The sequence below is a fragment of the Danio rerio genome, chromosome 21 (genome assembly GCF_052040795.2).
Source record: "Danio rerio strain M-AB ecotype USA chromosome 21, GRCz13ab, whole genome shotgun sequence".
Taxonomy (NCBI): domain Eukaryota; kingdom Metazoa; phylum Chordata; class Actinopteri; order Cypriniformes; family Danionidae; genus Danio; species Danio rerio.
In genome coordinates this window covers 30680532-30697500 of record NC_141041.1, presented here as the reverse complement: position 1 = coordinate 30697500, position 16969 = coordinate 30680532, and the positions used below count along the sequence as shown (strand labels likewise).

At 34.6% G+C, this 16969-nt stretch overlaps 1 protein-coding gene and 1 long non-coding RNA gene across 2 annotated transcripts in view; both read right to left on the bottom strand.

Moving 5' to 3' along the window:
* The window catches only part of pcxa (pyruvate carboxylase a), a 224914-nt gene that overhangs the window by 185621 nt on the left and 22324 nt on the right, over window positions 1-16969 (bottom strand). The window contains 3 exon segments of the mRNA NM_001328356.2: window positions 11346-11497; window positions 14216-14333; window positions 14568-14713. Coding sequence (NP_001315285.2) covers window positions 11346-11497; window positions 14216-14333; window positions 14568-14713 — 416 coding nt within the window.
* Window positions 4229-10797, bottom strand: LOC141380007 (uncharacterized). Its single transcript, XR_015520472.1, has 4 exons — window positions 9031-10797; window positions 7098-8979; window positions 4611-6764; window positions 4229-4278 (listed from the first exon to the last, which is right to left on the bottom strand). It is a non-coding gene; the product is annotated as an uncharacterized LOC141380007 (long non-coding RNA).

Genomic DNA, 16969 nt, shown 5'->3' with positions numbered 1-16969 from the left:
ACATTTGCAAATAGACTTGACAAAAGGTGAGGCTCATGCACTCAAAATCCTGCTGCTTTCAAGAGCTCAAGAAAGGAAGAGTTCAGATGCAAAACACTAAATCCATCAGACCTCTTTTCTTGTGAATAAACATTTTCTATCAGGCTCCTATAATTAGGTTTTATAGGTTTCCTTTTATATGTAATGAAAAGGTTATTAGCAAATAAAATACCTTTTTTTTTTAAATATGTCCCTTTAGACTATTCTAAACCAGCTAAATCCACTTGTGCTTGTTTTTGCAAAAACCTCTAAATTCACCTATTGGGACAAGACAGGGTAATTAGTTGACAAACCACTAAAGACGCAAATAGAAATTATTTTACCAAACATAAAACACATACACAAACCACCTAAAGTTAAAAACACACATCTGTCAAGTAAGTGGCGGTTCATTCCGCTGTGATAAACAAGGGAAAAAGCAGAAGGAAAATTAATGAAACCTGCAAGTAAGTGCATTAATCAATAACATTAAAACTAACATTAATAAAATCTTAATAATCTGTTGTCATTTCTGATATTTGGGATTTTGATTTAATGCAAGTAATGTAAGTCACTATAACATTGCATAATATGAGATTAACTCCCCGTTTATGTATAGATCTTTAGCCAGAACAGACTACGGTGCATATTTTAGTTAAATGACAATTCTTTTTTTAAAAATGTCAATTATTTTTTTAAAGAAAAAAGTACATATATACAGTTATATTTTGCTTTTCTTGACATTTTTTAAAATTTGTGGCCAAGAAATAATAATTGATTTATTTAGGTATGGTCAGAGATAAATTTGGTAAGTCTTTAAATTTGAGCCCAGACAAGTCATGTGAAATAAAAACAAATTACTTAACACCCCCAAACCATATCACTCTGCAGCCCAAGACTAAGCTAAGCAGGGCTGAGCCTGGTCAGTACCTGGATGGGCAAACACATGGAAAACTAGGTTGCTATTGGAAGTGGTGTTAGAGAGGTCAGCAGGGGGCGCTCAACCTACGGTCTGTGTGGGTCCTAATGCCCTAGTGAAGTGAAGGGGACACTATACTGTCAGTTAGCGCCATCTTTCGGATGAGACGTTAAACAGAGGTCCTGACTCCCTGTGGTCATTAAAAATCCCTTGGCCATTCTCATAAAGAGTAGGGGTGTAACCCTGGTGTCCTGGTCAAATTTTTCTTCATCAGCCCTTACCGGCTTCTCAATCATCCCCATCCACTGAATTGGCTCTATCACCATCTCTTTACTCCACCTTAGGCTGGTGTGTGGTAAGTGCACTGGCACCGTTGTCCTGTGCCTGCAGTCACATCATCCAAGTGGATGCTGCACACTGGTGGAGGTGTGGAGAGACGCCCTTCATGATTGTGAAGTGCTTCGAGTGTATGGCCATACACAATAAATGTGCTATATACACACACACACACACACACACGTTACATATTACATTACTGCAACTCATTTGCTCAATTTATATTATCCCAACAACAAAATTGTGGCTAGTGAAAATAGCGAGTGGCTAGTAATGTTGAAAATCTATTTGCCACAGAGGCTGGTGATAAAAAAAAAAAAACTTAATATCAAGCTCTGATTGGGAAATATTTGAAATACACATTTCACATGAATGCATACTCCAAGTAAATGGCTGTACATGAGATTTACATAAATACTGTACATATGATTGTGCAAATAGAATATTTAAGAGCAAACTGGAAATTAAAATCAAAGCAAAATATCAGGGTTTTTTATTATTTTGTCAGAATTTAAGCCCCTCCATTTGTAATGTGCTCTTTCAGTAAAGTCTGTTAAGTTAAACAGGTTAACTATGCAAAAATGTGAGAGAAAAAAAATCCAAGGACAGAACTGTGAACACAACTACAGTTGAAGTCAAAATTATTAGCCCCCCATTGATTTTTTTTTTTTCCTTTTTTTAAATATTTCCCAAATGATGTTTAACAAAGCAAAAACATTTTCACAGTATGTCTGATAATATTTTTTTCTTCTAGAGAAAGTCTAATTGGTTTTATTTTGGCTAGAATAAAAGCAGTTTTAAATTTTTTATGAACCATTTCAAAAGACAAAATTATCTGCCCCTTTAAACTGTTTTTTCCCCCAACTGTCTACAGAACAAACCATCATTATACAATAGCTTGCCTAATTACCAAAACCTGGCTAGTTAACCCAATTAACCTAGTTAAGCCTTTAAATGTCACTTTAAGCTGTATAGAAGTGTCTTGAAAAATATCTAGTCAAATATTATTTAGTGTCATCATGGCAAAGATAAAATAGAATCAGTTATTAGAAATAAGTTATTAAAACCATTATCTTTAGAAACGTTTTGAGAAAAATCTTCTCTCCGTTAAACAGAAATTGGGGGGAAAAAATAAACAGGGGGGCGAATAAATTTAGGGGGCTAATAATTCTGACTTCAACTGTATGTCATAGATTGAGAACAGTCCATCTCAAATGCTCTCTAAATAATGGAAAGCAGCCGTTAAGTGCGTTTAGAGCACTTAAAATAAAGCATATGTAAAGTCTTACATTAGAGAAAGGTCATCCACAGAAAATGAACTGTTCCCTACTATTAACTGACACGACTGGTGCTTGATGTGGTTTATTTTCATTATTTTATATTAAAATTGATTTAATTGATTAGTAGTTACACCCTTAACTCAATCGTCACCCAGTATAGATTAATCGATATTTCCTCATAAAAACAGGCTTCCCTGTGCTCTTTTCTACACAGAATTACTTCTTTCACTCATAAGGTCAGGTCATCGGCACAAGCACATGTCAATAGGCAATCAATAACACTCCTCCTGGTTTACAAACCCTCCACTGTCATTCAGAAACGCTTCAGAATGTCAAATGTAAACACAGATTTCTAAAACACTAAAGATGAAGAAAAACAGCGACAGAGGGCTTCCATTTATATTAATCCATTAGGCAGATATTCTCATCCAAAATGACTTCCTGCAAATCGCACATATACGCGAGTCCTCAGTGGCATTTGATCAAAAGAGAAGCAAAAGGCTCCTGTCAAGAAATCAGTCTTTTGATTTGGAGTTAAACATCAGCTTGACTTGAGTTTTCTACTTGTATAAACGTCTCACTAAAGTCAGACTCAGAGAATGTGATTAGCAAAGAATGTGAAAGTAATGAATGCACTTTGTATTATAAAAAGGCAAAACCCTGATGTCTGCCTCAAAAATACCGTCAATTATAAATTGCAGTCGATGGCATCTGTTATATAAATTGCTGCTTTTTTTGGACGCTCTTTGTATTTGGATGCTTTTAGAATGAATTGTTGAGACAATATTCAGACAAACATGCTGTTAGCAGATCAGCAACAGAAGATAAGAACAGGATTCCTTCCTTTTCTGAGCCTTTAAATAAATAATGACAGGTGTATGCGGTCATATGTCAGCCTTCACGAGCAAGTAATAATCTGTGAGGACACCTACATTTGCTCTGAGGTAAATTAACCATGCCAAGTTAACGCTAATTGGTTTACTTATTGATTCAGGTCAAGGCAGAGTTCATAGTGCCTGTGAGTATGCGGTAAAACGGTTTTATTCGCTTACTGTATACAGAAAATATATAAAAGAAACTTTTTCACAAGGGAAAAAAAAAATTACATATATATATATATATATATATATATATATATATATATATATATATATATATATATATATATATATACATATATATACATATATATACATATATATATATATATATATATATATATATATATATATATATATATATATATATATATATATATATATATATATACACACACATACATACACACACACACACACACACACACACACACACACACACACACACACACACACACACACACACACACACACACACACACACACACGATCTCTGCAGATATCACAATGTCAAATTTATACCTTTTAAGACCTTTTTAAGACTATTAAGTATTAAATTTAAGACCTATATCGCAATATCAAAAACACGCGAGAGAAAATGTAAAAGCTCAAAATTAGGGGTAAAATAAAGTTATTTAAATTGAACAGTAGTAAAGTCAGGTTAAATGCACCATTGAACTACAGAAAAAACAAACATCTTAATGCAGATGTATACTTTCACCTGGCACCGCACAACTCACGAAACGGATTAAGGCTTTTATACTTGACACATTCACCATTGAGATATTTTTTTTTTTAAATGACAGGGGGCGGTCCAAAAAAACAGAACCCTGCGGAAAAATCCAGCCTAAGCTGGTTGGCTGGTTTAGCTGGTCGACCAGGCTGGGTTTAGAGGGGTTTTGGCCATTTCCAGGCTGGTTTCCAGCCATTTCCAGCCTGGTCTTAGCTGGTCAGGCTGGAAAATGACCAGCTAAATCCAGCTAAAACCAGCTTGACCAGTCTGGTTTAAGCTGGACATAGCTGGTTTTGACTGGGCTCCCAGCCAGGCTAGGCTGGTCAAGCTGGTTTTAGCTGGTCATCTCCCAGCCTGACCAGCTAAAACCAGGCTGGAAATGGCTGGAAACCAGCCTGGAAAGGGCTAAAACCCCTCTAAAACCAGCCATGTCAACCAGCTAAAACCAGCCAACCAGCCTAGGCTGGTTTAAGCTGTTTTTTTCAGTAGGGAAAGTAAAATCAGACGAATAAAAAGATAATCATTATCATTGAAGATGTTTTGGGGGCCTCTTTTTTTGTTTTAACAAACTTATTCTTCAGAGTTTTTCCAAAGTTTTACAAAAACTTTCCTCCTTTTCCATGGCTGTTGCAATTTCTAGCCAATAATTATTAGTCATTCTGGCAAGCAGAAATGTAACTGTGATAGAAAATAGGGAAAAACTTGATTAGGTATTATAGCTTACTGTACCATTCACTCTTCAAATAAATCCCACTATCAATCCCATTTTATCACTGAAATAAAGTGAACTAGTGTCTGCTGTACAGTGTTTTGTAAAGGACTTCAATTACTCTGTTGTGGTAATACTATAGTTGCTATGGTAACACATTAAGTGTATTAAAAACAAACTACCGGGTGCTTTATTTATTTATTTTTTTTACAATATAGGGTATATTTCTCTACAATTCAACACACTTTACTGTAGTAAAACTACACTATTTCATTTTATCAGTTCACTATTCTTAATACTACAATATGCTGAAGCATCTCTGGAAAGGCACGAAAGGAGTCCGACGGAGCGAGAGCAGATCATTCGCACGTGAGCATCCAGTGTTTCGAGAGCTCACAAGCAGTTTTGTCCATGAACAAAGGAAACCGGCGCGTGAGCGGAGATTCGCTCTCTCGTATTACAGCAGAAATCATGTCCCGCGCACTCAAAGCGAACTTCTGCAAACACAGCGATGATGTCACATTCGCCGCACGCACTTTAATATCAGAAAGCTGATTGGCTATTGCAAGTTGACTTTTTTGTAGTTGTAATACCGCAAATTACAATTGGACTAGTAAAATAAAGAACTACAACACCCCAAAAAACCTAGCAACAACAACAAAAAGAATTTAAATGAGCATTAGATGTAGCGTTACAATAACGTACGTTAAGATTAAACTCAAAAGAGTCCATAATAATCTCAACAATCACGTAATGCAGGGTTTCATGCAGGGATTTCTGAACAAGTCAGTTTATGATTATATAAAATAATAAATCTGAGCTTTGGAAAGACAGGATTGATTTTCGTTATTACATGATCTCTCCATTTAACTCAAATTGGCAAAAGCACATTAAACATGAAAGGCAAATGTTGAATTTGAACATACCAATTGTTGAACTTTATACCAAAGTTATAAATATAAAAGTTGTTATATTAAAAGTAAAAAAATAAAAAAATACACTATAGTAAAAATGTGTCACCTGGTTAACTAAGATTGTTTGATGTATATGGTGAATAATTGGGCTCTTTTATTTGAGTTTAATGTTACCATACGTTCACACCGAAAAGCGGCGAGAGCGCTAAATTAGCAGGAAGCTATTCACTTTCAATTTGAGCTAGCGGCGATAAGCGGCGAGGATAGGCGTGGCGTGTCTTCTCCAGTATGGTTTTGTGGAGTGTTGAAATCAAGTCAACTTTATAGTAATGAGCTATGAGGCGGTTCAGCGTTAAGAAATTTGTATAAGTCTATTGTATAAGTTTACCGCTTGAAGAGTCCTGAAAACACAGCTCTGTGAACTTTGATCCGAACCACACTTGTTCCCAAGGGTTTGATTTATTGGTTTGATTTTTGCAGTTGCCGTGTTTCCAATTATTTACGATGTTTTCTTACAGGAACATATTAAAAAGTTACTTGTGAGTTACTGATGTGCATTAATGAGAGTTAGATATACACACATACATATCCACAAATTGGATAAGTGGAGCAAAGCCACATCTTCCATAGTTAAATGAATTTGATTAAAAAGTGTGCAAAATTCTCACTAGAAAGCTCATTTTTAGGCGGGAATGTAACGAATTTGCTGATATGCTGCAATGATGGCCTCTTTAAATAGGAGATCAATGTAGCAAATTGACACTCTTACTGCACGGAGCTGTGAAAGCAGACATCGATGACACCAAGCCAGCCAGAGCAAATTTGACGCTCTCACCACCTTATGTGTGAATGCACAGCTACTTCTAATGTTGACGAATAATATTTACTGCATTATTTTAGTTTTGTGTGTTACCAATGGTGTGAAGTAGTTGTGTGAACGTTACAGGGCTCCTTATATACAGGAGTATGTTTATCTGCTTATGAATGAGCTGTACGTCACAAGCATTGTCTGGGTAACAGATGTTAGTACTTATGGATGTTAGACGTATTAACAGTGTAACTTAGATGAAATATGATAGTTTACTCATATATATAAATATTTTTTTTTTTTTTATAAAACGAAACTTTAAATGGAAAACAAACTTAAATTATATCAATAAGAACAATATACGGCCGAAACGAAGTACTTTTAGAGTTTGTTATGGCTCCTGAACACCTTTTTTCATTGGTCTGATGCGATTAAGTGGAATCTGGAATTTTTTTTTTTTTTTGATGTGCAATTTTCTTCCCTCCATTTGAGTCTCATTCACAGAGTCAGAAAGAACAACATCCAAAAACACTAGTAACATAAGAGAGTAGAGTAGCAGCGCTGGTACTGATATATCCGCACCTGTACGATTGCTCAGGTAAGATTTTAAAGATTCGTATGGGGTCACATACCAGGACAAAAGCCCAACTCACACCACATCTTTTCTATAACAGTACATATACCCGTGGACAGTGGTGCCATTCAGTGAGTGTCTGTCTGCATAAAATTATTAAACAAAATGTAGAAGGCAGTTTGCCACTATATGAGACTGTTGTGGCCTTTTGATATGGTAGTGAGATTTTTTTTTTAAACAAACTTCATTCCACTCAAATCCCATCTTTTTATTTGATTTAATATTGAATAATTGAATAATTGCTCCAAAAATGCATTAAAGTTAAGATGCATTGACAAAGTTAAGACAAGCCAAAAACAAAGATTCTTCCAACAAAAATGTATGAAGTGGTCAAAAGTCATCTGACTCACTTCTTTCTTTTGGCATACTGCAGACCCACTTTCCATGCCTTTATTTCAAACCTCCTAACTAATGCTTATTTTGATGATTGATTAATCAGCTGACTAATTATTTTAGGTATCGAATTAAACAATACAGGTTTGATATGTAATTGATTTTAATTACTATATGAACTTTGCATTCATTATGAATAAAATGGCAACAACTAATCAAAACATAGAAGACAAACAATGAATATGAATATTTAAAGCGACAACTCAAGCCTTTTATTATTCAGCAAAAAAAAAAAAAAAAAAGACATTAGCAAAGAGTATTCTGTCAAAATTATTGCCCTCTCATTTAACTGGGCTCTGTCTGTTTCACAAGCATTTGCTCTTTCTGGGCGTTCGTTCTATTTAAATGCTTTTAAACTCAAATTATTCAAACCTTTATTAAAATATTGAAGAATCGCTCTGTTCACTTAATTATTTTATCAGCTATAATCTCTTTCAAAAGAAGCTTTTTTTTTTAATGGCTATCAAAGTGCTTTGCCTTGATTCTGATCTGCTGCAGCTTTTAATCATGCTATCATGTAATTTCTTTAAAAGAAAAACGTCTGACTAAATTGCTGTGCTAGGTCCTCATTCATTCAATCTAATTTTACCTCTTTTAACAACATTTTACAGAATGTTTAAAATATTACATTTACACTTAAAATCCCAACATCTCTCTTGGTGCTAATTCAGACCAGCTTTACGTGGAGGACTATAACAAATGATAAATTGGGTAGGGTTGCTGTGCAGCTTCAGACACAACCAGAGTTTTTGTAACCTGGTGCCAAAAATTTCAATGCCAGGGAAAAAGCAGCGCACTTCCATAAAATCTCCAGAAGATAAAATATTCATATTGTAATTGAGAGGTTCAAACCTCCCCAAACACCAGGCAGGCAGTCCATATGTTTGCCCAGACTGGCATACAGCGATGAGAGTCAGCCAGACGAACAACATATGAAGGGAAAAAAAAAGCCTACTCTTATAATGAATAGATATCAATGTCAAGACCCATCTGGATATCATCTGAACAACACTAAGAGGTTACAGCGCAAGCAGTTTTACTGTGGAAACTCATTATAAATAAAATGAATGGATTGCTATAGAGATATACAGAGGCTTTGTTACACTTTTAAAAGCAGATGTTACTGTGTTTTTCTAACAGCTTGTCTGCTGCAGCAATAACAGACCATTTTTTGAGTCTTGGCGTATGTTTATGCAGAGAAATGGATGAATGCAAAAGTTAGATTATGGTTTTCAACAACCTAATGGTACAGCAGCGCCACCTGCTGTCTAATGCATGCAGTAATGCAATAGACCTTCATTAGTGACAGTTTTGCTTTTAAATATAATGTTTACTGGCGCCCAAAAGAAAACCCTTTCTTAAAAGAAAGACTATGGCTATCTGATCTGTCTCTGCCCAATACAACTACCGATCGGGAAGCTGTGTAGGATACTACATTCCACGCTTCCACAAACCCTAATCACCAATTTATTCACAGGGCATATTTAACTAAACGTATACGACACATAGGTTTCTCTCCACATCCTTATTTTAAGTTCTGTGAACCACAGTGTCCAGATACCTTTTTACATATGATGTGGGAATGTCTGAAGGTGCAAAAACTTTGGGATTCTGTGCTGGACATTTTATTTAAAGTTACAATAATTTGTTTCCTCAAAGATCCTGTATTGTTATTATTGAATGAGAACTCTCAATTTCACTAAAATGAATGAGCTGCTTCAACTGCTACAAAGAAAATGTTGGTACAGAGGTGGAAATCCCCTCATAATCTTTCTGTTAAGCACTGGTTGCATTCACTATTGGAAATACTGTTTCTGGAACGGTCATCAGCACGAATCAACCATGCTAAACTGGACATTCGGACAGCGTGGAAAGTCTCTATAGGCGACGTCAAAGAAATCTTGGACACCAAACCCCCATCTGATACTAATGTCAAGTGTAACGTAATTTATCTAATAGCTTGGTGTTCTGCGTTTTCTGATGTGCATATAACTGGTTGGAGGGTGGGGGGGTATTCAACATGTGCAGGGGGTATTACCTGTTAAAGTATTTTTCAAAGTGATTGTTTAAAATAAGCTTATCCTGCATATTTCATCAAATTATATATCCTCATATTTACAGTACAAATTATAAAATTTTGTTGCACCTTAATAACAAACAACAATTAAAGAAGTTCAACTAAAACATTTGCGAAGACCTTTAAAAAAAAAAAAAAGGTTAAATCAACCAAATCAATTAAATCAACCAATTAATTGCATCCAATATGTGACCGAGCAGATTACTAGATAAAAAGAGATATTATACAAAATGATTAGCTCTTCGGTGAAATTAATTCTACAAATATTTTCCAAAAGTGTTTAAATGGAAGGATGTTTTAGTCTAATAATTAGTCTACTAGTCTGGTAATAGTTTTAATTAATCATTTTTAATAACAAATTTACTTTTGGGCCAATGTGTTGGCGCAGTAGGTAGTGCTGTCGCCTCACAACAAAAAAGTTGCTGGTTCGAGCCTCGGCTAGATCAGTTGGAGTTTCTGTGTGGAGTTTTCATAGTGTACGTGTGTGAATGAGAGTGTATGGGTGTTTCCCAGAGATGGTTTGAAGCTGGAAGGGCATCTGCAGCGTAAACATATGGATAAGTTGGCAGTTCATTCCGCTGTGGCGACCCCTGATTAATAAAGACCCTAAGCCGAAAAGAAATGAATGAATTTACTTTTGCTAGAGAGCATCTAGAAAGGGTGCCAATAAGTGGTACTGTACAATTTACTATTTAGGTACATTTGACAGTGGAAATGAACAAATGCGCACAGTGGAAAGGGGTCATCAAATTATTGAGGATTTTTTTTTAGGTAATCCAGAATGGGGAAAAAGAACTCCACCTTTTATGGTCATAAACCGTTAAATTACGCATTACATTAAAGGCATATCTCAAAAAGCATTATAGGGCACACCTGCCAACATTGGGATGAAGATACACAAGTTAAACCCCCATATAAAAAAAGAAAATAAACTCGGAGGAGTTTTATTGTAAATAAGCAGAATGGTGTTTGAGGAACAGGGATTACTAAAGATAGAATGCGTAGCATAGATTAGAATAAAGTTGCAAATAAAATAAAAAGGTTTAGGTTATTAAAATGATTTGCCTAATATAAAAACATGAAATAAAGTAAACAAACATTACCCAAATAACAGGGATGGCACTTTAAGATCTATAATGAACGTTTTCATTATACCCCACATCTTAATTTGATTTCTGTTTTGTTCGATTATGACCTTAAATCAAATTAAATTAATCAAAAAATAAATAAATAAATAAATAATAATATTAAAATAAATTGCTGTTTACATGGGATATTCTTAATCAGAGTATTTTCTTAATCATTTAAATCAGATTATTGGTAGCGCATCCTACAGAAGATTGACAATGCATTTTAATGGAAAGGAAGAGAATGTGGCTGTTTTTATATTAATTTTAATTATGGAGATCATCTCTGTTGACTTTTATAGAAGTATTAAAAATAAAAGGAAAATGTTTTAACAGGTTGATAAAAAAAGGACAGGATTGACAGGTATGTAATAGAGGTAATACTAAGTATGTGAGCAAAAGTTTAACAATCCATTCACTCTATCCATAATCTTTAGCAAAAAAGTGACATCTATTTGCAAATCCCAATGGTTTTTGAAAAAGGCTATCCTGCCATCTGTCAGAGGTGTTGCCTTGTACCTGTCGAGCGAGGTTGACCGAGTCAGCAGTGAGCCTGTCTCTGAGGTGCGGATCCAGCTGTGTGGCTGGTGCGATCTCCACCACCTTCTGGTGTCTCCTCTGGATGGAGCAGTCCCTCTCGTACAAGTGAATGACATTGCCATATTTATCTCCTGCACACAATGGGCCGATCAACTCGTTGAGCATTACACAGAAGCCTTAAACCCATCTGCTACTGTAAACAAAGCCATCTGCTAGCATTTCTCTAAAATATAACAACAAACAATCGTAAAACTGATCAATAAACACTGTGCAAATTAGCAGGCAACAGACCGCTGCACTGTTCGCTTCGCTGGTGAGAATAAGGGTGGTGTATGCAAATATCCAAATGCGTGTTAATTACCCCACCAGACAAAGTATTTATTTCAGGCAACAATCAAATTTGATGTTAGAGGTTTTGAAAGCTGCTTTGTCAACAAGGTCTGGGAAGAGTTCAGTGACTGCTTCTCGTTGCGACTTTGTTCATGGGACACATTTTAATGTAATGTTCTCAAAGTCCAAGATGTTCTAAACTAGAGCAAACAATTATTGAAGACAAGATTTAAAGGCACAGCATGTAATTGATTTAAATTTTTCATATTAATAACAAAAAGTTTTTCAAGTCATGATCATATGGGGAAGTAATAGCATTGTTTTATCATACTGAATATACTTTAGGCTTCTGTTATTACATAGTGATTTTTAATTTGTGACACGGACTGCCATGCTAAACCACTATGTTCTCTGGAAATGAACATGCTTCAAAACAAATGTACATTATCAGCAACATATATAATACTGTTCTAGTTGTTTTGGGATATTGTAATGACATAGTAATTTATCTTGGTCTTTAAAACTTTTAAAGCACTGGGGTGTACTGATATGAAAATTAACTGCGGCTGATACTTAAAATGTGAATGAAAAGAAAATGCATGTGAAGTAGATCAACCAGTCTAAATAATTTGTCATTTATCAGCCAATAAATATGTTTTCATCAGGCTGATAATGATAACATTGATGCATTCATCTCAGCAGTTCTCAATCCTTATCCTTAGGACATTCCCTACTGCTTATTTTGCATATCTTTTGTTTAACACATCTGCTTTATCTTATCACTCGTCCTGAAAAACATTAACGTAAACATCTTAATTTCACTGATCTTGAGCCAAATTCAAATATGATGCCATTAGAATGGGTGATTAAGAACTTTAAATTATCCATTTGACAGATTTTTCCCCACATTTAGTTTAAATAAGTTAAATAAGTTTAAATACAGGACTTTGGTAATATTTTATGAAATATTTTGTGCTGTCTTCTGGAATCATGAGCATCCGTTTTGCAGTACACGAAAAATAATGACCATTTTGTCAATTAAGACTTTATCAGTTCAAACACACACTACATGATGTTTTTTATTTTTATGGGGACTTCCTGTAGAGGTAGACATAATATTTTATGATGCAATTTGTTGTAATAATATGCACAATATTGATAATAATTTTAACTTTTAGAGTGCTTTTTAAATAGATTTAGATTGTATTACCAATTGTTCATCACAGCACCACATGTGTGCAAAAATGTATGGCTTTTTGTTCATCAACATGTTTTATGCTTGTAGTAAATGTGCTTTTAATATAATTATGCACGTTTTGCATGTTAAAGTGTAAAAACGTACGCACCTACAGATGTAAAAAGCGCACCTATGTGTTGTTTCTTTAAACAGACAAAAGGTCAGATTTTCCCAAGGACATATTTTATTTATTTAAATTAATTAATTTTGTCAAAAAAATTATTAGCATCCCAGACCACCTTCTGAAGTGATTTGAGCGCTCAGATTTATATCCAATCAGAATAAAACAAATTAAGTGACCAGTTTAAAAAGCGTCAAAAACACAGACGTGACAGGATTAGCGCCTTTTGCTGTGAAGTGACAGCTGACGATTGAGGACTCTGCTTGGAAGCCTTCATCAGACAGTTATTTTTAAATAATTTAATGTCAAAAATAGGGAAAAGGACGTCATGTACGGGACAAATAAATAGTTAGCATAGAACACTATGGCCCGATTCTCACCTGTTAGGAAGTAAGCCTTACCATGTTTGGCAGCCTTTTTGAACATTTGTTCAATATTTTCCAACAATGACACTGCTGCCTGCTTTTTCTTCCACCTTTTGCTCTTTGACCGATAGCATTACTCGGTATGGATGTCAGATCAAAGATTGAAATGTTACAGCTCGGTGGCTTATGTCACAAGACTCGTGTCATATTATTGTAACTTTGAGGCTCCATGGGATTCGAATTACTGGCCATAGTTATTTAAAATTATACTTTATTGTAATATATATATATATATATATATATATATATATATATATATATATATATATGTATTTTTTTTTATTATACAAAATAATTAAAAGGACAAATTCTGGTCCTTTTGGTCGTGGGGGGAGGGTCGTTCACCCCACCTGAACCCTCCCTGGCTACGGGCATGTCTTAATAAAATCCAAACACATGTGACGTATTTAAAAGCATGGAAATACCAGTGCAAACAGTAATTCGGCTCAGCGGAGCACTTGTAATCAGATGACTGAAAGCTTTTGTTACTACCAGGTGAAAACTGAGTTTATAGTGCAGTTTTGTTGAAGATTAAACACTTCAGGCTGTAAATGCATAGAAAACTCTTAAAGCTTAACCTTTGTATTCTAATAGGCAGTTTTAAAATGACTGAAGGTTGAGTAAATCATCCCAGACTGTAAAATATTTAGGCTTTTTATTTTATTTTTATTTTTTTATATATCAATGCTTTTTTTTCCACTACAGAAAAACACACACCAACAACAACCTCACTTACCCAGGATCTGCACCTCGATGTGTCTGGGTTTCTCAATGAACTTCTCCACAAACAGAGCTCCATTGCCAAAGGCTGCCAGGGCTTCAGAGTACGCCCGCTGATAGTTCTCTTCTAGTTCCTGATCACAAGCACACACACACACAGTGACCGGGTCACCCAGCGCAAATACCCAACACACTAATTCATACAGCACCAGTAACTGAACAGCAAACAAATCTAAAGGGCAAACGGGTGCTCACTTTTGCGCTCATTTAAAAGCCCCCCTTTATCAAACCTCAACTTGGAAGGAATTGAACAGAGATTAAACAAGATTATGAACCCCAACTAATAATTTTAATCTAAGACACGGTACCTCATACTCTCTGACCACCCGCATTCCTCGTCCCCCACCACCGTACGCAGCCTTGAAGATAATGGGGAAGCCGTAGCTGTTGGAGAACTCTTGAGCTTCCTGCAAACAGGAGATGGGAGCGTCTGTCCCAGGAACCACCGGCACTCCTGCAAGATGAACAGAAAATTTGTTTGCCCAGGAATCAAACCTGCAACCTTTCAAATTAAGTCAGGTTATCATGTCAATTTTACAACATGATTTATAACGCTTCCACTTTAAATTGGGTGCAACAATTGTGTTTTGGAAGTTAAAATAAATGGTATTAATTTTCGCAATATGGGATTACAGTTTTAGAAAGTTGTAAACTGTTAAAGATCTGACAGCTTAACGCTTAAAGGTTGTTAATCATGTTTATATGTGCATTTAAGCCATTAGTTCATTTATTTTATTTATTGGAAGAATTTACACAATTACCAAAAAGTATATAAAGATCATCCATATTTTAATTAAGCATACAAAATTGAACAAAATATTTCCTTCTATGATAACGTCATTAGTTAATTTAGCATTTTTTTACAACCATTTTATAATTATAATTAGCACTTAGAATTCCTGATAAAAGACATTTCCTACTGTATATGATGTTAAATTTTCCATGTGTGTTTATGTTATATACAGATCAAGTGGCAACCTCCCGCTCTCCCTTGTAAGGCAAAACGGAAGTAACTGGAACTGCAATTCATGCAAATTTAGCTAGTCCTGGCTCCATAATAGAGCAATTTTTTTATTAAAATGGATAAAATGGATTTAAAATGGATAACTGATAACTTTACAGCACAAAAAAAAACAAAGAAAGATTTGGGTTCATATAGCTAATAGTACCTTTCATGACAACTGTGAGGGGGTAATTCCAGCAGATTGGAATTACAAATGCCTTTTTGAATTATTTCTTACAATTATTTGGCATGCTGTGTGCACTTAATTGTGCTAAAAAAAAAAAACAATTCACGTGACTTCCGATTCCCAGGTGAGTGAAATTATATACCTCTATCATCTCTACAAATGTTTTTCGTTTTATTTAAAATAATTTATTATCTATAATTTTCTTTAGATCTGAAAAGCACTCCAGAATCTGACAGATTGATTAGCTGTAAGCTATAGAACAGTCATCTGAAACATTGGCATACAGTGTTATGTCTGGATTTCATAAATAGCCTTGCATTGACTAACACAGACTGAAAGTAATTCGCATTTTTCTCCTGTAGAAAAACATTTCAAGAACAATGCTTAGTGGCTCAATCTATTACAACAGCGTTTTTAAAAAGACTAAACACTTTATTGATATAGTATACAACCAAGCTAGGGCTGTAACGATACAACAAACCCACGATTCGGTTCGTATCACGATTTTTGACCCACGATTCGATTCGTATCACGATTTATTTAATTTTTTTCGTGTGGGGGGAAAATTAAAACTGTTTTTAATTAAATAACATTTGAAAAATCTTTATAAACTAAACATCAAAGAACAATATTAACTATGCAAATTATTAACAATATAAATAGCCATATATAAAATAAATAGCCTAAATATATCACTTCTGTTTTCTTTGTAACAAAATACTGTTGAAAAACCAAACAGAACTAAACTCCATTGTGTAGATGGTTCAAGCATGTTGAAAATTATTTTTCAATCAAGTTCTCTTACGTAGAAAAAGTAAATTAAATAGCTACTAGGGATTCTCATTTCGTTAATTTTGCTAACCGACAACCGCCGCTCGTTAACTGGTCAGATTACTATTAATTTTATATTAAACAAATTGACGTGTCTATTTTGTGTATGACACAATAAATATTGCATTTTAAAATACTGATTTATTTTTATATATTAATAGCGGAACAGAACAACAGAGCATCTTCACGCACCTGCTGTGTTTAGCACAGAAGAGCAGAATAATCTAAATAAAATGAATAAAATAAATGGGACTGCCCTAAATTATTTTCACTTAAATAATTATTTACATTACAAACGAAAATACTGACTGATTCTTTTTAATAACCGGCATAGGCTTTTTTTTCCAATCATATGTTTTTTTTCATCCATCAAATAAAAATAGCTGACTTCCTCAAATTGCGGAAATTACGGAAAATATGCATTTATTTAATGCCCCGCTGTTATTATTATAATCACAAAACCTTTTACATTTTAATAGAAATCATTATTTAAAGAATATGTTCTGATATAGCCTATGGTTTCCTCTCTCTCCTTCGTGGTTCAAGTGCGCGCGCTGCGTAATGAAAAGACAACAACACGCGCGCATATGTAGACTTTTTGTAAACAGTTTGTTTAATTATGATATTGCATTAATCTGCGTACATGCTTTAAGCTGTAAAATAAAAAGTAAAGCCTATTTGTTGCGTTT